This window comes from Elaeis guineensis, chromosome 4, assembly GCF_000442705.2.
Source record: "Elaeis guineensis isolate ETL-2024a chromosome 4, EG11, whole genome shotgun sequence".
Classification (NCBI taxonomy): Eukaryota; Viridiplantae; Streptophyta; class Magnoliopsida; order Arecales; family Arecaceae; genus Elaeis; species Elaeis guineensis.
The window spans coordinates 15,515,020-15,537,460 of NC_025996.2; the positions used below are offsets into that span (position 1 = coordinate 15,515,020).

Below are 22,441 nucleotides of genomic sequence, written 5' to 3' on the forward strand. Positions count from 1 at the left end.
GAGTCTTCTCCTTCCCTGATCCCGATCGGAATCAGAGTCCTAGGGCCATTAAAAGACCCTAGGACGAGCCCTATAAGAACCCCCCTCCTCTCCTCTAAGAGAGGACACAACAGTCACCGACGATCGCTGGAGTTCTTCTCCGATTTTTTCGATTGAAGCCGCGGCCCCTCGACTCGTGCTCGCTGCGATTTCACGCCGGTGGGGTCATCGGAGGCTGTGGTAAGTCCTTCCTCCTCTTCCTCCTTTCTTTCCCGTGCTGGTGGGTATGACTGCCGCGACAGGAGTCGTCGGATTTCGTCGGAGAAGGAAGCTCTGTTCGGCTTCTCCCTTTTTCCTGGTTTTTAAGGCGCCGACGGTCACCGCCGACCGTCGGCTCTGGCCTCTCCGAACTCGGGAGGGTCGTCCCTTGCGCTGGCCACCGTCGGGCAAAGTACGGCCGTGAATGGCCAGTCAAAGACAAGGGGACCTCTAGGTCCCCTGTTTCGGCCAAAGAAGGCCACGGAAAAAAGAAAAGGAAAAAAAAAGAAAAGAAAAGAAAAAAAAAAAAAAAAGAAAAAAAAGAAAAAAAAAATAATAATAATAAATAATACACATGAGAGAAAGTTTCTCTCATCTCTCTCTTAAGTCTTTCTCTCTCTAGAATTGGACTTTTCTCTCTACTTTCTCTTTACATTTTCTCTCTCAAGATTCTCTCTCCACTTTCTCTCTTTACTTTCTCTCTCATGACCAACTTTCTCTCTCTAAGAAGGTTTATGAATCCTGTATCGAGTTATACCTTCATCTTTTAGAGGCTCATATTGACTCTAATAAGATGATCCGAAGTTGCTTTGATATCCGTGCTGTATGTCAACCTCATTTGACCATATCAAGTATTTTTCAAAATCATTATTAAAGAATCCTATTGATTGATCTTGATCTTAATTCGATCTGTGCTTTACGATTTCTTGGTCAAGTCACTTGAATCTGACCCTCAGATCAGAGATTCTGAATTACCCTAGTATCTGGATGGTCCGACACATCTGATCAACAGTCCTCTTTCTTTATAATTTAATCATATTATATTCATGGAATAGAAATTGATGATGATTTGATATTTTAAATAGGATTAGCTGATTCTTCTAACGAAGTCTGAAGATCTAAGATGAATGAGGTAAGTAGATCTTATGCTCCTTATTTATTTTTAAATGATCATGTTTTTATGCAAAGAATTACTATTGATGAAATCATAATTTTTCATAAAATAAGGATCGACATATCTGATATGAAAAAGCATGTTTTATTATGAACGTTGATTTTATGAATATGTCTTATGAAAATAGCATGATTATGAAGCATGAATTTTATTGTTTTTCCATCTATGTATATGTATGCTTCAAGAAAAAGGATATAATGATTTCAAAGGCTCTCAGATGGCTATGAATGAATTCTTTCGGAAAGGTCGACATCCGGAGCTAGCATCCACACGAAACATGGCCCTGCCATCGGGTATAAAGTTGGCACATGAATTAAGAATTCTGTCGATTAAGAAACATGGTCCTGTCATGGGTATAATAATGACCTTAGCATGAATATCTGTGAGCAATGTTTTGAAATATGACATGAATACATGATGAAAATACTTTACGATTCATGATTGTGAAATATACATGATTTATGCATGCATGATGAGTTTATAACTTGTTTTATTATATGCTCTATGAAATACTTTATTTTGTATTATCTGTTATTTTTTAAATATTATATTATCATGAAAAACTTATATTTGATCCAATAAGGAAGCGCAAGTTCTACTTACTGGGCTAGTGTAGCTCATATTCTTTTTGTTTGAACAGAGGAATAAGGTTAGGATCGGCAAAAGGAATCCAAGCTTAAAGATCTGCATAGCAAGCTTGAAAATTTGACAGCAGAAGTTTATATTATTTTATAATCACGGATTTATAATTATTTATGAATGTTGAGATTTAGGTTGGTACTTACTTTTGGATTTAGATGCTCTGGACTAATATTGGTTCGATTATTTGATGAATAATGAAATTGAATGTTTTTATTTGACGGATTTTAGATGATTATGATGGATTGACTTCGTGTTATCGTGGACTCCATCCCTTGGTAGTATGGCTGGTCCCGAATTTGGGGCGTGACAATTTTAATTAAACCACTGAGTTAGATGGTGTATGCATGTACCACAAAAAAAAAAAAAAAGAAGAAGAAGGAGCATTTGCGCGTGGGTATACATACATACATATATATACATATATATATATATATATATATATATATAAAATAAATATTTCATAATATAAAAATTAATTTTAAAAAATTATTCATATAAATTTAAATATTTAGAAGCATATATGTGTATAAAAAAAATTAAAATATAGTAGTAAGTGAAATTTGCATGTTGCCTTACGGGCAACAAAAATTTGCATGCGGTCTGATTTCATATCGACTTCCATTGATTGGCATATAATAATAAATTTATATGCTGTGGGGCCAAAAGTCTCACCGCCACAAATTCAAGGAAGAATACTCATTGTCTTTTGGATTTAAGGGATCCTGTGATTGTTTTGTTCAGTTCTTGGAAATCGGATCCTAGATGGATCTCGTATGGACATAAGCAGCCTATTTTAATGCCTTGCCCTACGGGCGATCGAGGCAACTAAATTATACTAAATACCAGGCGCAAATGAAATATCTAATATCAGAATCTCCTGACGGTCCACTTGGCTATAAAACAACAGGGCCTTATCTGATGAATATTATGTGTACTAGATTATTTATTTATTTTGCAGCTTTCCCTCACCGGTCCGTTTTGTGTCCAAAGATCTTAGTATTCTAGAAAAGATGACTATATTAACCTTATGTTTTCTATTTGAAAAATGATTATAATTCTGACCATTCTTCTTTTCATATTATTCTTGTCCTCGTGCATACATACCCCAGCTTATTAACTCCTATGTGCAGAAAAGTTTGTGCAACCAATGCGATGACACATTTTCACATGGTCTTTGCTGTCGAAGGCTTCAATTCTGGGCATCCATATTCAGAATCTTCAACTCCAAGTGAGGAATATATTCAAATTTCCATCTGTCCTTTGTTTAGTTCCCCTTTAGAAACAATTCATCAGTTTGCCAAATTCATTAATCACAACTGATGCATATCTTTTTATTTTCATTCTTTGTTTTACTGTTATTATTTAGACTTTTGAGGAAACATGAGACAAAACAACAACACCTCTTCCACCACTGTGCAATAAGCTATATTGAAACTATTTCCCTGATGGCTAGTTGTAAGATCTAAGCAACATCAGCATTGATGATTCGTATTTATTTGATTGTTAAACACCATAATCTCCCATGATCACGGTGTAGGGTTTAATATTATATGGCTTGAGCTTATCTCTTAATTATATTATAGTGAAAACTCCCCTAATCCTATATTATCTATTAGTAATTACAATTGCTTCATCTGTCATGTCTGTAATACTCTTTTATTAGAAAGAGAAAGTTTGATTTAGTCCTATCTCTCTTCAAAAGACAGAAACGAGGAAAGTGCACTTGTAAAAAAAAAAAAAAATTGGGAGTATACTTTTTTAGGTTTATAAAAGAATCTTTAATTGGATGAAAGATGACAGCATCCATGTGCCCTCTCAGGTGCATTGCACATGCCAATAACATGTTGATCTTAAAACAAATTATGTGGCCCTGTATACATAGTTATAACCAAGGTTCGTTATCTGAGTACCAGATCCCATACCGATAAAATCCTGCTTAATATCGGTATGCAGCTCGGTATGATATGATAATGTCTGTACGCTCCGAGATGGTATATCGGTATGAGACCACTATAGTATGGTATAGTATGTCCGGTATGGAGTGATACAGTATTCCATGGTTATAACCATATGTGGCCAAATCTATCTTCAATGTCTAATTGATTAGGATATAACACACACGAAACAAAGGGGGGAAAATGAAGTTAATCGATATTTCAATGCTTATTCTTTTCCTAAGCTCAAGTATCTTGTTGATGTTCCAGCTTGGCCTAACTTCTGGAGAGGGAGAGAGAATAATCTGTTGGGTGGATGTCTGGCCAGGACACCACCTCCCAAGACCCTTTCAGTACTACGCGATGCAGCAGGAAGAAAGAAGAAATAAAACAAAAGGAAAAACAATCAAAATACGTGGATCAGCCACAAAAGGGCTCGCCTCCACGGAGCATGCAAACTTCACTATGAAAAGAAAAATTTACAAGAGGAGACCTCACCCTCAACCCTTGTACACCCAATTGTCTCTCACATGAAGTTCCCCTTACAAAAGCTCTCTCTCTGTTGGAGACCCCCCTGAACCCGTGAAGAGCCTGGCGACCGCTGTCCAGGAGCCTCCTGCTCCTTCTCTCACGGCGCCTCACGCCTCTCTCTCCTCTCGGTTCGTACGGCGGCAAGAAAACCGAAAAACCACAACCCTCTGTTTGTCTCTCAGGCCTTTTTATCCTTAGATTAGAGAAGGATTAGGAATCCTAAACAAAGCCAAAATCCCCCTGGACCGTCGGATCAAGACCGGAAACCACCCATGCCGTTGGATCGCGCTTCGGTCCACAGAATAGTGCCGTGGACCGCGAGAAACGCGTGGGAAACGCCCACGCGGTCCACAGGCCGCGCCGTGGACCATCCGATCCACGGTGGACCGGGGATGGGCCAGCAGGCCGCTGGGTCGCGCGTCCCGCGCGGGCCTGGGCCTGGGTCGCGCGTCCCGCGCGGGCCTGGGCCTGGGACGCGCGTCCCGCGCAGGCCTGGGTCGCGCGTTCTGCGCGGGCCTGGGTCCCGCGTCCCACACGGGCCTGGGACGCGCGTCCCGCGCACCGCCGCCTGCGGCCGCGCCGCTGCCGCCCGCCGCCGGTCGCCGGCGGTCCTCCGCCGTCTCGATTCTCGTGCCAACTTTAAAAGCTCGTATCTCCTCCATCCGAGCTCCGATTCAGGTGATCTTGATCTCGTTGGACTCCGTTTTTCACCGCAAACCTCGCTGTGGGCTCAATGTGGGCTGAATCTCGAGGCGTCAAATCCTAACATAATCTTTAGATGAGTATGAGATATAGAGCTATCCAGTCCATACTAACCAAACATAATTGGAAGACTTCAATTCAACTTAGAAGATGCTGACCAAGGAGCAGGAGAGATTAGAGTGGCTTTTGATCCTGCCGTCCTGGGATTTGAAGACACTGCATGTCACCTTCTGCTTTGATTGAGTAGAAAGAACATGGGTTTTACAGACTAATGAATCCAATCCAAGGCCTGTCGATGTAGTTTTAGACTTCCGACTCCAATTCAAGGACCCATCGCCACCTGTTTTAGACCAACATCCACCCTGGTTGAAGCTTTGAAAGGACTCGTTGTGAATTGACCAACCAGAAAAGCATGGGTTCGGTCACAGCTGTGAATCCTTTGTCAGAGGGTAAAGGTAGGCTGGCGGTGCGACGGTTGGATACTCTTCCACCCAAATTTTCTTTAGTTTATATGTATGAAGATGCCATTCCACATATAAAATAAATTGGAATCCTCAAATTAAGACATAATTTCAGTAGACCAGATAAGTTTATTTCATCCATGATCAGAAAAGTTTCAGTATTCTCTAACTCTTGAATCGGATTATTTAATGTCTTGCAGCGCTATAATTAATTAGGAGCCATCCGGCAGCTGAGAAGAAGCTTCTCTGATTAAAAATAAAAATTAAAAAAAAAATCTCTCATATTTTATTTTTTTAGTAAAAGGGTGGCAAGGTCACCACTGGATTTGCCACACAAAATATTGCGAGGCCATGTCTGCATCTGCACTATAGTGGATATAAATAACAATTCTGCAATGGAGAAAGCGAAATCTTCTTACCCTTTGCCTCAGCTGCATCCACTTCATAAAACACGACAATTCCAGAACCTCCAAAACTAATCTCGATCGCTCAGCAGACCCACATCGCAATCAATCTCATTATCAAACAATTTGCAGATTGCATGAATCCAAAACTTACCTTGATTTGTTTAAGCTGGTAGAATATAGAGAAGTACTGGCAGTTCATGTTTGACAAACAAATTAAAAGAGCTGCCGAGGGCCGACAGTCTCATCTCATTACCCATTGTTCATACCGACTTTTGTTTCTTTCCATTTGATCTTTCTTCCATTTTAATCAGATTCTTCTCTTGAATGAGTCATGACAGTGAAGTCCAACAGAGAAGACAACCTTCTCTAATTTAAATGAATCAATGCACGGCCCGGCCGGCCCTCATGAGATCAGAGGGTCATGTATTGTTCATAGACCACCTTAACAGGGCAAAGCTAACTATATATTTTCCTACAAAAACCTATCGAATAGTCTCATATTCTTCATCTGAATGCAAACTGAGATCGCTAGTGCCATAGTTGCGACCGCACACCCTGGTTGATCTCTTGAACAGATCGATCTAAACGTTGACTTTGTCCCTCCTTGGTGGGTGAAACAACAACCAGACAATGAATTTAGTATGGTTTCATTCACAGCCAGTTGTATTGGACACATTAGCTTTTGACCAAAATTGATACCTACGTTATTATTTCACATATATCAAGAGAAATTTATTACATATCATAACTATTTCATAAGCTGGAAACCATGAGACATTATTTAATTATGGTTTGATATAGTGATCCAGCTTGTCGACACTTGGAAACCATGTCCATATATTCCAAATAAATCCTAGCTAGGATCATTGAATTAGTAGTTCAGGAAAAGACATGGCTGCCTCTCTACCACCTTCTTTCTATGGCCTTCGAAGGCTCACTCCTAGAAGCAAGGTCCGTCTAGCCCTGCAAACAAGAGCTCAAAACTCAGCAAATGAAGGTAGTCTATCATGTCATCAAATAAAAGTTGAACTGACCACTAAATGGTGGGATAAGCAGTTCAAACACTATTTTCCAATCATTTTTGTAACTTGGTGAATGTTTTTTTTCGGATTTGATAGGGAATTCGTCGATAAGCATCGTTGATGCGAACATGGGTGTGCTCAAAAAGAGGATGGAGAAGTTGAGAATGCAGGAGAGATTGCAAAGGAGGTGCAAAGATGGCGAGGGCTGGTATTATCACAAACAGTATGATTGTAGTCTCAAGAGAAGTGCAAAGCTTTCTGAGACCTTGGAGGTTGCAGAACTAGTTGCCGGGACTTTTGGGCTGACCATTCTCAGCTGTACTTTTTGCCTTTGCCTTGTTTCCTTGATGGCTCATTTGGGTAGATGAGTATTACGGACTCCATTAAATTTGTTTATTTTTGTTTGTTTTTAGATGGAAAGTCCATCACCAATTCAATAAGAGAAGGAAAGAAGTATTATGTTAAATTCGTTCTTTATTTTTTTCTGATATTTCCTCGTCATGGGGATTCAAAGTTTTCAACTTTCAACTTTTTTTTGTTCTTCTGGTTTTTTGAAGACACCTCCTTGTTGCATACTTGCAACTCTTTATGAACAGGAGTGTCTCTATCTCTCTCCCATCTCCATGGTGCGCTATATATGTTCAATGTTGTTGCTGGTATACAATAAATAGCTAAGATGGATTGCAGAAGGCAAATAATAGACCTTTTGTTTCAGTGCCATGTGTTAATCTAATAGTTTAACTCTTTCCATTTTCATGTGTTTGTACCAAATTGTTCATAAAAAAAAAAAAAAAAATCTGTACCAAATTACCTGATAGAAAAGGAAAATAGTCATCAAGCAGCTATTTGGAAGCTTCCAGGGGACAAAAACAAAATAGACGTCATAGAAGACAACTAAAGCGCACTTGGAATTTCTGGCAAGTTGGTATCATTTTTATCACTCAACCTTCGTGGGATATTACTATTAGCTAGTGGACTACGTTTTCAACTCATCTCATTAGCATGCACCACAGCTATTTTTATGTCCACTGCTGGATCTTCACGTCTTTCCTGGGCATGGATTATAAGTTCATCTAAACTTTGCTGATACCTTGGCGGAAGTTTTGGGCTTCTGCGGTTTGCCAGGATTTCCTCTTGGTCTATTTATAATCTTGCTTTATTATCCTTTATCACTCAACAACCCCACCAAAAAAAAAAAAAAAAAAAAAAGGTCTAGAAAAGACGAGCTAATCTTGTGGGCCCACTCGGAGGGGGAAGCGAAGGTTGGGATTTCAGCGCCCGCCACCGTTTCATACAGCTCTAACGTAGTATTTGCGTTCCGCGTTACAAAGCTCACGGTATTTAAGGTGGGCGATAGTCTTCCGTACCATATAACACAAACTTAGATATGGTTTTTATCCGAGCCTATATTCTCAGGCAATCTAACGGTACATGAAACAATTTATGGAGGTATTTGATGATCCAAATAAGATCATTATGATAATTTAAGATTATTAGTGATACTTATTTTAAGATAATCCAATCTTTAGAGATTTAAGATCACTCCATTTGATATGTAATCGTTTACTAACTAAAAATATTCGAGTATTCATAAATAACCTATTTGGTAAGCTAAAGAAGCCTAATATCATTGTCTATATAATACTAAAAATATTTTTGATATATGTTAGGAGGATTTTTTTATGCATTCTTGGTTCTTATGAATTAAAAATATAAGTAAATATAATAATTCTTATAGTGATTGTATTCAAATAAACGATGTTGTTAAGCAAATCATCATTTTATGATTAGAGTCATCAAAGATAAAGGCTTCATCATTAATCTAGAAAGAAAAAAGAAAATGCTCTCAACTCTTTTTTATTCCTTAGCTTCTAAATGAATTTATATTGTAGACTAGATTCAATCATTTATTTTGTAACTAACATTTTCACAAAATAGAGAGCAAATTTATCGACATAAATTAACGATGATATGTGGATGGAACCTATAAATTTTTCTAAATAGCTCTTCCACGTCAATTCATAGCATGTTTCCTCCTTAGGTATCCAGACTTCTTGTAATTCTATTGTCAATGGGAAAGAAAATCCCACTAAAAAAAAAAAAAAGCAATAGAAAAAAAAGTATATAATACTGGGTTAGGGAAAAAATATTGAAAAACATTTCAATTGCTTTATCTACCATATAAAGATATTACATGTACGTAGATTGAATTAAGGTATCATTACTCTTCCTTTAAACTATTTTTGTCCCTTTTTTTTAGGTTGTGGGGCGGAGGGGAGGGTCTGGAACTTAGTTGTCACAAAAAAAATCAACTACTTAAAACTTAAATTATTTGATATGACTGGCCATTTTAGCCATCCAGTCTGCTGGGTCATTATCCTCTATGAATATCTGGCTAGCCTCAATTTGCACAGTTTTGGCCAACCAGTCTGCTGCTTCATTATCCTCTATGAATATGTGGTTAGCCTGAATTCGTGAAATTTAGCCAACTAATCTGCCGGCTCATTATCCTCTATAATATAAGTGGCTAGCCGGAATACATGCAACTTGTCATTTCAAAAGGAAGACAGAAATGAATCTAACATCTAAAGCATAGTTGCAGCTCTAAGAAATTTATGCTCAAAAAAATTTGATAAAAGATCTTACGAAATTAGTATATCCCACTTGGAACACCTAAACCAAACACCCTTTAAGAGTTACTCTCCCTTTACTTGAAGAAAAAATTCACAAAAAGACGATGCGGACAAGATCCGAGCTAATGGAAAGATGAAAGACTAAGGATGAATTCAGCTCACACTTTAAAAAAAAATGCCATATATATTGCCAGGTTTAGTTATCTCGTTAACTACATATTTTAGAAATTGGGAAGTGAAGAAGAGAAAATGAAGAGAATTTATTTACTATAAATATAAAAATCAGCATCATCCCGACTTACCTTAGCTAACCATCGTTGGATATCAGCATGAAATTTTTAACGTTCGTTTTGTTTGCTTCATTAAATTTTTATGGGCAAGGACCAAAATTTATATCTAAATTGAGAGTTTTTTTTTTTTTTTTTAATACCTATATCCACAAATCCACAGTTAATTGCATTTCTCACTAATATCAGTCAGCACATCAATATATTACTTGGATATGTTGTCTGTCGCAATTTAATGTCTGGAAATGAAATTTTTCTTAGGTCTTTCATTCAAAGAAGTTAAACCCCAAAGTACACTTGGAATCCTTCTAAAGAAGCCAGCCTTACCTATGCCCACTAGAGGTGCAACTTATCATTAGTTCAATCACAGGTGATAGCACAGAACTGACAGAAGCAAAACTAGTTGGCACCGACAGCATCTTAAAAATAATTAAATTTATTACACATCTATATATAACAAATTGCTACATCACACTTCCTAGGGAGAGGAGGCACAAGTACTGCAGTTTAATGATTGCTGCATCTCATGGCATCCCCACAGCTAGATTAAACTACAGCGGCTGACTTCTGATTTCCCATGCCAAATAAGTTTTCAAATAATTTTGGGGCCATAGGAGGAAGAACCATCGGCACTGGAGCCATGAAATTAACAATCTTCTCGTGAACATTGTACCTGAATATAGATTACAATGAGTAGCAATCAGTCTAAGAACTTTAAATGGAAGACTCTAAGAAAAATAAAAGAATGATTGTACTGATGATCACCTTATCTTGCGGCTCTTGGAAGCACGACGGTCAACTACCTTGCGTTTCTTAGTCTGCAATCTTTTCAAAGCATAAAATGTTGTCTCTGCAAATAACAACACCCAAGGATGCAATTGAATAAACATGATATAATAGCTATAATCCAAACTTTAAATATTTAAGATTTTTCTTTTCATGCATAATTTCGTGAGCTGCTACAAAAATCTCCATAGGGAAAGAACATGCAGAATGAAAGGCTTGCACAGGCACCGACCAGATGATGCATCATTGCATGACTCTAAGAATTCCTTCAGGAGTTGCTGGTAAAATTCAGAGTCATCCAGAAGTTCAGGATCTCCATCCACATCCCCATCCTGGGCATTGCATCAACATATATAAAACAAGAATCCATCAGAACAAGCCCGTGAATTTTTGAAACATACGCACACTTTTTAAAACAGGGAATAAAGATGGAAAAATACATAAGTGTTAATCTATATGCAAGTCCTACAATGAAATATTTGGTAGCATTGCTAATGCTGATACAGGAACTGAAAAAATTCATCAGGTTCCCAGATGCCGTTCTAAGTGCAATCTGAGGTTAAATGCATCTCAAGTCCATTCAAGTACTTTGGTGACTTCAAAATAGAATAGAGGCCTGGTAATTGCTAGTAATCATAGTGCGAAAAAGAACTTGCTCATGTGTAGCTATGAATAGGTGGACATGTCTGTACAAATCAAAATTGTCATGCTGTTCATTTTCTCTGCATGGTGTCTATACGATATGACACTGAATTAAACTCGTGAGACTTTAAGCATTATAAAAATCCAAACAAGACAAATGTACTAATCCAGTAAAAAGTAGGTAAGCAGCAAGAAAACAACACCTAACGGTAGAACTACCACAAATTGCATATATATCTAATCCTTTAAAAGCAAAAACAAATTACAGTAGTCCTCTAGCCACAAACATAGTCTGAAAAGGTAAATGCCAATTAAACTCAGCCATAACCTCAGATTAAATGAAAACACCAAATCAAATGGTTCTCATTGCTTGCCAAGGATATGTTTCCTTTTCTGAGAATTTTCAGAGTTTTCCTTTTTTTTTTTTTTTTTAAACCTTACAAAGCAATAAAGGGTGTTTGGCTAAGAAACGAAGAAAAAAGATTGAATTTGTTAGGGCAGCCTACTCACTATCAACAATTAGGAAAGATAATAATAACTACAGAATAACTTAATCACCAGGAAAGATAATAATAACTAAAAGTTCATGACACAGGATTGAGTAGGGCCAACAGGAGTCTCATCGATGTTGAATGGATATCTATTTTAATTGTTTTGGTGTTACAGTAAATGCCCATTTTATTCTTCATAATTCATGCTTTGTACATCAATCAGCAGAAACTCCCAAGCCTCATAGAAAACATAAGGATAACAAAAAATAAATGCATTGATCGAGATTTAGGATCAGTTGAGACCTCTTCTTTTCTACTTTCAACCTCCTCAGGAACCTGCAGTGAAGCATACATATTGGAAGCAGTCCATGTTAGGAACCGGACAAATAGAGAAAATAAAATGTTATGTATTGTTTTAGATATTAAGAAACTTACTTTTCCAAACATGCCAACAGAAGACCTGCTTAATTGCATCCTCTTAATCATTCTGCTCGGATCCCTCATGTAACCAGCTACTTGCTCACTAATGTTCTGCACTCATAGAAGGGAGATGGAAAGGAACGTGAAAACGGTCTAGGCTAGAAATTTTGTGATAAATATAAACTGTCAATCAAATAGCTTTCAGAAATACCTGATTGAATGCATGCAATTTGCCTTTAAAAGCAGCTGCACCGGTTGTCACCTGTGCCTTCCTCTGCCATTTGTCTACCGAGTTATTCCTGAATTGTGCTATTCTGCAAGTAATATAAAAATTGATGAACTTTCATTTGTGAAAATAATTTAAAAATGAACAGATGAAAATGGAGACTATCGCGGGCATGAGAACTCTGCCAAACAAGCTTTGTTACATTATTTTTCTTGTTTAATAGTATATTTATGGTGTATGCTTGCCCAACCACATTCCTCTTGCATTATATAATGCATTTGTTGCTCTTCTTCAAGTTTATAGTATTGGAAAAAAATAATATTTCTTCTGGAATTGTATCATATGAACTCAGTCAAATATATTGTATTGAAGAGGCTAAAGGAATTTTACAATAGCTCCATGAGAATGTGAGAAGATACCTTTGATGCATTCTGTGTATTTGTAGCCACTCCTCATCTTCCTCACCCTTCAAATTATTAGAGCAGTCTTCATCCTTACAGGATTCTTTGCTGTTTCCTTGATCAAAGCATATTAACAGCAAAAATCAATTAGTATAAAGCAATTCACAAGCAACTGATGCCAACCAGCATGAAGATTATTTACACTGATAAATATACAAACATACATACAATCACAAATCTGGAAATGTTGACCTAAAGATAACATGGTAATGTCTCATGGTAGTGATTTCCAAGTCCAAATCCAAAAGGCAATTTTGATAAATAGCAAACTAAGAATGAGAAATTCTGCCATGATTTAAGAAAGATTACTAGTAATATATAATAAAGGATCACAACCAAACAGGACTAAGAAAATTTATCTACAGCTTGATTAATATTAAAATATATGACGGGCAGAAATTCTGCTGTCTGAAATTTTCAAGAAAAATACAATAATACAGTATGTAACAACTAAATCTAGCTTTGAACACAAAAAAGCTGTCTTTCCTTTTGTAGCAGAAGAAAATTTCTAGTCCATCAACAAACATAGTATGTAATGAATAGTTATAGCTTTGAACACAAAAAATGTTATTTCCTTTTTGTGTCAAATGAAAGTTTCCAGTCAATCTTGAAAAAGTGATAATTGGTATACAGGGAAAGCCTTTCAAGTCAGGAATAGATGTGGAAAGTTTGCAAGTAAAATGGAGAACGGGTGGGTCTTAACTCTTTGGAAAAGAGTTGGCACTCCCAGCATCCAGCAGTTGGTAGAGTCAAAGGGCAAAAAGAGTCAAAAAGCAAGATGATGAACTCGCAATTTTTAAATCAGGTGGAGACAACACTATCTTCTGGAAGCATGCACAAAAATTCTTATGCAGGCTTCAGACTTGCAGTACATATTGCCTCTGTGAAGCCAACTAATTAGCATATGCATGGCTTAATACCAGCAAAATGCAACACATAATATGATGCTATAAATGGGCAGCATAGCTAAGAGATTTTGGTGCCTGCACAGAATTTTTTATGCACGAATATGCAAAATAACTTTGTTCAAGAGCAAAATTACTCTGTTCAAGTAAGATATACATTACATGGCTTCTACTTATCATGCATATCATTCATAACTTGCAACTCTAGAAACTACAAATTGATATATATCACTAAAGTATTATCTAAATTGTCAAAATGCTAAACCACATTCCCTAAAACTTGTATAAAGTAATTAACTTTCAAAGATAAAGAAAATAAATAAATTTTGTAACTTTTATCCAATTTTTATAATTTGATTTCATGTTTTTCTCTCAAATATTACAAATATAGTTAAATAAATTATTAGATTTTACTCAGGCTTTACCCAACTCCTAATGAGCTGCCTCAGTTTAAACAAGTCACACCGCAAAAGATCAGTGTAGCTTTTTGATAACTGACCACTCTAATTAAGCAGGACTCACGACAACAATATAAGCAGCTCTGACATGGCTACCCACCAGACAGGAAGTAATAGTAGTGTTCCTTGAACATATCATAGGGATAACAACAGAATCATCATGGAACACAGAGCTACTAGGTGCCATGTCAGAATATGCCTCATGTGAAGATTCAGAACTAGAAGCAGGTAAAACTGTAAAATTACAAATCATACCATTTACGCCTTGAACAATCAAAGGATTTTGCTCAATCAAAGCCTGTAAACAAATATTAGCAACAAAATATCAAGTCATAGTTTTAGCAATGAAGAGAATCTTTTATTGATACATTTGTATTACAAACCACTGTGGTGAAACAATTATACCTCCTGAAGCTCCAACATACAATTCAGTGCCTGCTTGGATGACAATATTAGGTCCAAATATGCTTGATTAACCACTGCATCTGAATTGTGAAATAAGGATCTAGTAGGTTCCTGATACATGCGTCGTCATAACTACTAGGCCATCTATATACCAAAATGTTGATCCAAAAAAAATGCTTAAGAGGTTTTCTTATGGTGGGGATTCATGTCAGTCACACCTGTGGTAGTCTATTTGAACTTGAAAATGATTTTTGCAGCAAGAACCTGAGCTCCAAGGTTCTGTCCCAGAGTGCCTTTAAAAAAAAAAAAAGAAAAGAATAAAAGGTAAATGAACAGAAATAACATACTGATATGAGACAGAAGCAGCAAATCTCATGTTCAGAACATGAATATAATGGTAATATCATAATGAACAAACTGTAGCAGGAACTAAGGCACATAAACATCACACGTCAACTAAGGCATAGAAAACCATCTAGTTAGTGAGAAATATAGCAGGAATATAATTGGACCCTTGAATGTACTATTTACAATTTAGATGGTCAGACATGTTACAGAAAACCATCAGATTTATATAAAAGAACTCCAGAAAATATTTTTAAAAATAATTAAAAAAAGATACAAGTTAGACACGAATGATTAGGAAACAAATTTGGAACTCTTGCACCTTACTTAGTGAAAAATATACACCAAATAATGTAACAATGTTGAAGACACAAAACTGACTTTTTACATACATATGCATATATATATGCACGCATGAAGGCCACTTACTTGGTGAATTTTAGTTACCTTTGCTTACATTGTTATACATCATGAAATGTATACAACGCTTGTCAATACCTTGAAAAGATTGCACAATTGCAAAATTTGACTTCAATAATAAAAGCTTCCTAAATAGTTGATTTATCATCCATGAACAACTCAATATCAAGAGAAACCTCAAAATGGTGCTTTTGGCTCTGTATTTGTTGGTTTAGTTGAAACTACCAAAGTCACTGAATCTAAGTGACGGCTTTAGTAGTTTCAGCTAATACTGAATGAAACCAACAGTTTCAGAATAGTTTAGACCAACACAGTCCATTTCGGTCAGTCTTTCAATTTCAACCAAATTTTCAAACCATGAAATCTTTATCCCACTTAGTTTGCATGAACTTGTCTTCTCATATCTACAATTTCTTGAATGATATGCGACTAAAACTATATTGAAAAAATTAAAGTCCTCTCCTTTTTCCCCTCACAATGGTTAATATTCTATGCATGTATGATGGTGAGGAGAACAAAAACCCAAGTCCTGGATATGGGTAAGCCTTGCTGCAGTTCATATCAATGATGAGATAGGTCAAAATATGTTGATTTTGGGGCTGGTAAAGACTTGTGTAGAAGAATTATGTAGATATAAAACTTGCAGTGTATAAAAACACTTAATAAAAATCATAATACCATATTTTTGTTGTCACTTATTTGATGAACATTGTTCTAAATTAGTTTGCATTGGTAATCATCATGCTGTTTTATAGTAAGTATCAACTAAGAAGCAAGGAACCTTTTTAGTGCCTTCTATTGCTTTCTTGTTAAACCTTTTTTTTTGGGGGGGGACTTGGCGGAAAGGCAGGGGGCGCCCCACAGGGGGAGTTAACACATGGAACTTGGTTTTATTAATCACTAATAAATACTGCTTTTGGATAATAAACTACAAATTATTTTCCTGTTTTAGATCCAAGACAAATCTCATCTTTTAACTTGACCCCAAAAAAAAAGAAAAAGAAAAACTGTTTATAGTTCAATTTGTGCATCAAAACAACTGGGTTTATCTAGATGTATTATTTTATGTACTTGGATAACAGCACCTGCATATGCAGAGAAGTAAAACAGATGATAATCTGATTAGAAGCAAGCAAGGCAAAAAGTAAATTGGCAGTGAACACGATACCTTTTGATTCTTCACGGCTTGTCCTTTTAGAGCATCTTCATCCTTATGACGCTTCAAACTCTTCAAAAGATTTCTAAATGACACCATATGGAAGATATTATTTCGATAAGATTTACTCATGGCAAGAAACATCGAAACAAGCTAGACTACACTCATTTTCCCACTGATTTGAGGAGCAAGTTCCATCATTGAAAATGTAAAAGATGTGAGACAAAAACTATTGCAGCATGGACAATGATGAAATAAGCGCCACATATCAAAAATGGACAACCATGAAATAAGTGCCACACATAAAAAAAAAATAATTTGTATAAACTATAAACCTACCAATGAATTATTAATTAAACAAATAATAAAACAAAATATCAGCAATTACTATTTGCAGCATAGGCACAGAAGTTACATTTGTCAACAGCATAGCAGAAAACACTTCAGACATACACATTAATGACAAATTGATAGGCTTCCATATTTCTTATTTCTAGAAAGTGACTTTCTTGCATATATTAAGTACAAAAAGCTAGGACTGGAACATGCATGTACACATGCAGCATTCGCAACACAAGTTTTCATTTACCAGTTGTGAACCAGCATGCATCTCAACCATAAAAAAGAGAGAGCACAGCAAATAAAGATCCACAATGACAAAATAAGAGGTTTATGTTTGTGCGACTCTAATTTAGATGTGTGATTCTACTTTAAATGAAAATTTTACTCATGTAATACTTAATTATTTGATATCGTCAATGACATAGTTTGACCATAGATGTAGTTTTTTTCAGTATCCCTCCCTTTTCTTTACAGCAGCATTAGTTGTTTTTGTTACAAAAAAGACAAGAAATGGTTCCATTTCTTGCCCATCATCACAAGAATTAAAAAAAAACTGCAAGAAAAATACTAATCTATAAAGAAACACAGAAATTATGTGGGAAGCATTATTCCAACGCCGTAACTTACAAGCTTTTATATATCTTTAGAGTCTGATTTAATGTACACCATGGATAACTTGGTAAAAAAAAAAAAAAAAAACCTAATTCATGTATTTCCATAATGTTATCCGCAAGTTATAAGTCCATATACTCTATCTCACTATAGTGGAAACAGAAGGACATGGAGAGGAAGATGAGCCATGCCTCAGGTTGGTGTGACTCAAATAAGAATCTGCCAGCATGGATTAGAGCTATTGCATTGATAACAATTGAGGTGTGCAGAATATAAATTTCTCAAAAGATTTTGCATATTGGGTTCGTGTCTGAGCATTGTGAATGGAATATGAAGACAATTTCATATATACGCATGACACTGCAAGTATATGGTGACATATTAAATGCTAATATTTGGAAAGTTTCCATCTCCTACATCTATGTTACATATTTCTTTCCATAAAAGGATTTTATTTCCTTGTGTGTGCTGTAATTGCTCGACTTGGACTGCTTTTCTTTAAACTTTTATTTGGGTGGAGGAAAGGGGGTGGCCTTTTTTCCTTTTGCAAAATTCCTTATTTTATCGCTGTCTCACAAGGTGCTCCACCACCTTAGATTGAAGTTTGCAGTTATGTAAAATTTCTTTCTATTTTTTATCAAAATACAGCTAAAGACGATTCTAAAAAGCATCCTCAAAAGGCCCTGTATTCAAGGTATTGTATTCGATAAGAATTGTTAAAGTACATGTTCTGTCTAATTTTCCTTAGTAGTTTGCATTCAGGTATATGAATGTACCAGACTTATTCTTGTCTTTTGCTTGACTTGAGAATTTTAGTCTAGCCAGCCAACAAATGATATCATAGTGACTGAGAAACATAGTCACATGACCGCTTGAGAGTTTGAATCCTCTCTCTAAAATGTTCTCCCATGGAAAAAACAGAAAATCTTAGTGCAAGCAGGTCAAATGATTAGAACAGGATTAGGTCTAGGTATTTTACAGCATAAAATTTTATAATTTGGTTTACTAATAATTTTCTTTTAAATTTTTTTGAGGGCATAATGACTAGTAAGGGAAAGACAATTGGATGTAGGAACTCACTGTATGAGGACCACATTATAACTCAATATAGTATGGCAGGGCCAAACCATATGACCAGAGGAGAAAAACTACCCTTTACTGTGGTTGAATTCATCTTTTACTATCTTGCTTGACGACTTGCCTTGAATAACCAAGGACAAGATATTTGCAAAAGGGCCTGATATGCTACCTCCCTCTTTGAAACCAGACACCAGAATCCATGTCTGTGTTTGGTTGCTGGTTAAATGGTGGATAAGGGTAGATTATCAATTTAACTAGCCAAACACAGGCCAAAAAGTGATGGATTAAGTTTTTTTGTCAAAAGCCCCGAAAGTAACCTAGGTAATTTTATTTCATAGGGGAGGGTGAAACAAAATTAACTACTTAAGCTCATTAAAGCTATCTCCTTTAATTTTTCATCAACTTATCCCACAAACCCTAGGAATGTCAACCAAACATTATTTTATTTCACAGGGGAGGGTGAAACAAAATTAACTACTTAAGCTCGTTAAAGCTATCCCTCTTTAATTTTTCATCAACTTATCCCACAAACCCTAGGAATGTCAATCAAATGGCGGATAACATTAACTGCTGATTAGCTAGTTCACAGGTGGTCATAAATGGTTATATCAATCTGCCCCTTATTTATCTATTCCATGTCCAAACAAAGCCAATACGCTCACAAACACTTATCAAATAGTTATGCACAAAATAAAAATGTTTTCTCCCACAGAAATTTAATTGCAACCAGAGAGAAATTCTGATTATTTAATTGCAACGAGAAATGCTGATTTTGCAGCAAATATTGTAGACCTATTCCGGGAACTAAATTCTGGACTTTTATTGTAAATGAGCACTATAACTAGTGAAGACTAGTCTTAGTCAGAATGTAATGAGTTGAAACAATTCACTGTATTTTCTGATTGAATATGAGCAAACAATGGAGGTAATAAAGAGCATTAGTCCCATGGGCAGGTTCTATTGTGTTTTCTGATTGCATAAAGCAGAACACCTATATATTTGATGAATTTTTGCATGTATTATTTTTTTTAATTTGATACAAACCCTTCATTACTGTCTTGAAGGAAGATCAGCATGATATTCTATAAATTTTATCCAACATAACCTGTTCATCTAAGTTGCTCCAGGGAGAATTTGGCTACCTTCTTAGACTGCATTCCCTTCAAGTAGCTGACTTATGGCAGAATCTTACATTTTGGAAGAAATAACATGCTGATTTCAGTTCTAGATGGTTGTATGGTTGGATTTTGGTGTTAGAGTAACTTGGAAAACTCTAATTTGCAAGAAATATTTGGAGTTGATCGGTGACTTCTGCATTGATTTTTTCTTTCTATGAAGCCAGCTATTCTTTCTTTGTTCCTCTTGGAACTCACCTTGATATCGATGGAAATGCATAGCCACCATTTTTGTCCACAGAGAAATAACTTGAGTCTGATCACAAATTTACATAATTTGGTTGGAATTTACTAATTTTATGGTACATCTATAATTCGTGCAGTCATGCCTGGGATTCCGTCATTTGAGTATGTTCACGGAGTAAAGCAAGCTAATCCTAGAAATGCTTAGCATGGTTGGAAAGCTGCCTCAACTATTCTAAGTAACATTGGCAAAGTTTTGCACTGTTCAAAAAAACACTTCTGGGAATGACATGCCTAGATCAAATATTGTAATTGTTCCTAGTTAAATATTAATCAGGTAATACACCCTGTAGCATCCTGAGCTAGGACCGTTGGTACTATTGTTCGTAGAAAAGTTGAATATAGAGTCACATTCAGCCTTCTGCTGATCTAACCTTTCAGATTAGTTTTAACATCATCCTTATAAAATACTATGTCAGAGATGTTACCATTATATGAACTATAACACAATCTTACGTAGGTCTTTTGTTTCAAGGTGAGCTATAGTATGAATCATGTTAGCAAGTTCCAAAACTGATAAGTTTCACTCAGAACTCTACCTAAACCACTTTTTTTTTCTCCTGAAAAAGGAAAATCAAGAAACAATGCAATAATAAGGGCTAATGTTGAACTGAGAATCAATCAAGAAATTAAAGGCATCTCCAGATTACCATAGTATGTGCATAAATTTATAGATCAACAAAAAAAAAAAAAACTTACTGCTCCTCATTACGAAGACTATGGTACTGCTTTTCAAGGTCATCCATCTCTGCATCTCTCTGCCCCTCAATGTGCTCTTGGTCGCTTCCTTCATCCTCTCCCTCCTAGTCCACAACTCAAGATACTTAACAGAAACACAAGAAAAGGAGCAAACAAAACCAGAAGTTTCATAAACTCAACATACCATTTCACTTTCTTGATCGCTCTCTCCTTCGGAGAAACTCTTACTCGCATCATCATCATCATCATCCATTTTCCATTGTGCAGGATCCAATTCCATCTCGCTCTGTGGATCGCTCTCAGATCCCAAGCTGCTTTCACTATCCTCGTATGCTCGTTTGACTCGCTTTGAAGCTGCCTTCATTCTAAGCTCAGGGAATCTAGATAAAATCCTAAAACCATGACAAATTAAGAAATTATGAGAAATATCTTACGAAAAGCAAAAAAGCAGATCATAAAAAAATTTCTAAACTTTCTTGTGAACAATAGTTGTTCTTCGAGAATTCGGTCAAAAACTCCAATCTAAAGGTTTTGGGAGGCGACTTTACCCGTCTCATGGGCTCTTCCATTGTTTTGCTTCTGTAACCTAGGGTTTAGATATGATGCTCACAAGTAGCCAGGGTCTGGTTTCTAGCCTAGGGTTTAGATATGATGGTCATGAGCATTGTTGTCCAACCCATTTCAAGTATAACATTCCAACCTATTTGTGTGACCAGGAGATGGTGGCAGAACATGGCAATTGAATGGTAGAGAAGCAACATAGAAATCGTACACATAAACACCCCAGAAAGCTCCTCCTGAGACTTAAAAAGATCTCCACTGTACCCTCCTTAATTAAGAGAGAAGTATCGTCCAGAATGGCACTCTTGCATCTCTCGTCTGTCTGCCTTCTCTAATCCACAAAGCGCTGGACTCCTTTTCCTCGTCCTCCCTTTGCAAGCCCACTTCCATATATCCAATCTCCACGACCAATATGACTACTTTTGTAGCTCTAACATTCACTGAACCAAAAAAAAAAAAAAAAAAAGGGGAGAGAGAGAGGGAGAAACCGGGGAGGGAGGACGCCGGCGGTGGCGGAGGGAGGGCGACGGCGGTGGCGGGCTCGAACGTGGAGGGTGGCGGGCTCGACCGGCGGCGACGGCGTGAGAGATCGATCGGGCTAGAGAGCGAGAGAGAGACCGGGCTCGATCGGGCTAGAGAGCGAGAGACCGTGGCGGGCTCGACCGGGCTAGAGAGCGAGAGAGAGACGGCGACGGCGGGCTCGAACGGGGAGGGTGGCGGGCTCGAATGGGGAGGACGTGGTGGGCTCGACCGGCGGCGACGGCGTGGAGAGCGAGAGCGAGAGAGAGAGAGACGGCGACCGGGGAGGGACCGGAGAGGGAGGACGGCGACCGGGGAGGGAGCTAGGTGTTGGTGGCGTGGGCAAGGGGACGGGTTCACGCGTTTGAATTGGGGCAAAATTTTGCCCTAAAACAACTCGGCGTGGGCAAGGGGATGGGTTCACGCGTTTGAATTGGGGCAAAATTTTGCCCTAAAACAACTTCTTCTTCTTCTTCTTCTTCTTCTTCTTTTTCTTGCAAACTAAATAATTTTTAGTGACAAAATTATTTTATTATAAAATAAAAAAATTTTATCATAAAAAATTATATTATTTGTAATAAAAAAATTTCATCACAAATAATTAATTTTTAATAATAAAAAATTTATTTCCTCGCAAATAATTTTTTTTTGGATGACGGTGGTGGTGGAAGGAGGACAATAGCG

The 22,441-nt window shown here is 36.9% G+C and overlaps 2 protein-coding genes across 4 annotated transcripts; one reads left to right on the top strand and one right to left on the bottom strand.

Moving 5' to 3' along the window:
* The first annotated feature begins 6,707 nt into the window (after positions 1 to 6,707).
* LOC105043714 (uncharacterized) lies at positions 6,708 to 7,605 on the top strand. The gene is made up of 2 exons (XM_010921378.4): positions 6,708 to 6,866; positions 6,988 to 7,605. Exons 1-2 carry the CDS (start codon positions 6,761 to 6,763, stop codon positions 7,257 to 7,259), a joined length of 378 nt encoding a protein of 125 aa, XP_010919680.1. The 5' UTR covers positions 6,708 to 6,760; the 3' UTR covers positions 7,260 to 7,605.
* Positions 7,606 to 10,051: 2,446 nt separating this feature from the next.
* LOC105043713 (uncharacterized) lies at positions 10,052 to 22,050 on the bottom strand. Of its 3 annotated transcripts, none has more exons than XM_010921374.4 (14): positions 21,727 to 22,050; positions 20,862 to 21,069; positions 20,678 to 20,781; positions 16,539 to 16,611; positions 14,824 to 14,898; positions 14,606 to 14,716; positions 14,456 to 14,498; positions 12,796 to 12,892; positions 12,362 to 12,464; positions 12,166 to 12,261; positions 12,034 to 12,066; positions 10,830 to 10,929; positions 10,577 to 10,661; positions 10,052 to 10,484 (listed from the first exon to the last, which is right to left on the bottom strand). In XM_010921374.4, exons 2-14 carry the CDS (start codon positions 21,039 to 21,041, stop codon positions 10,358 to 10,360), a joined length of 1,227 nt encoding a protein of 408 aa, XP_010919676.1. In that variant the 5' UTR covers positions 21,042 to 21,069; positions 21,727 to 22,050; the 3' UTR covers positions 10,052 to 10,357. The 3 variants fall into 3 exon arrangements, with proteins under 3 accessions (XP_010919676.1, XP_073111780.1, XP_010919678.1); XM_073255679.1 differs by having other exon boundaries at positions 20,678 to 20,778; positions 21,727 to 21,949; XM_010921376.4 differs by lacking the exon at positions 21,727 to 22,050 and adding an exon at positions 21,450 to 21,469.
* Between the last annotated feature and the right edge of the window lie 391 nt (positions 22,051 to 22,441).

Coding starts and splice junctions, on each gene's coding strand:
- LOC105043714 (XM_010921378.4), top strand. CDS start 6,761: ATGGCTGCCTCTCTACCACCTTCTTTCTATGGCCTTCGAAGGCTCACT. Junction 6,867..6,987: donor TCAAAACTCAGCAAATGAAG/GTAGTCTATCAT, acceptor CGGATTTGATAG/GGAATTCGTCGATAAGCATC.
- LOC105043713 (XM_010921374.4), bottom strand. CDS start 21,041: ATGAAGGCAGCTTCAAAGCGAGTCAAACGAGCATACGAGGATAGTGAA. Junction 12,262..12,361: donor AATTGCATGCATTCAATCAG/GTATTTCTGAAA, acceptor CTATGAGTGCAG/AACATTAGTGAGCAAGTAGC. Junction 10,662..10,829: donor ATGCAATGATGCATCATCTG/GTCGGTGCCTGT, acceptor TGTTATTTGCAG/AGACAACATTTTATGCTTTG.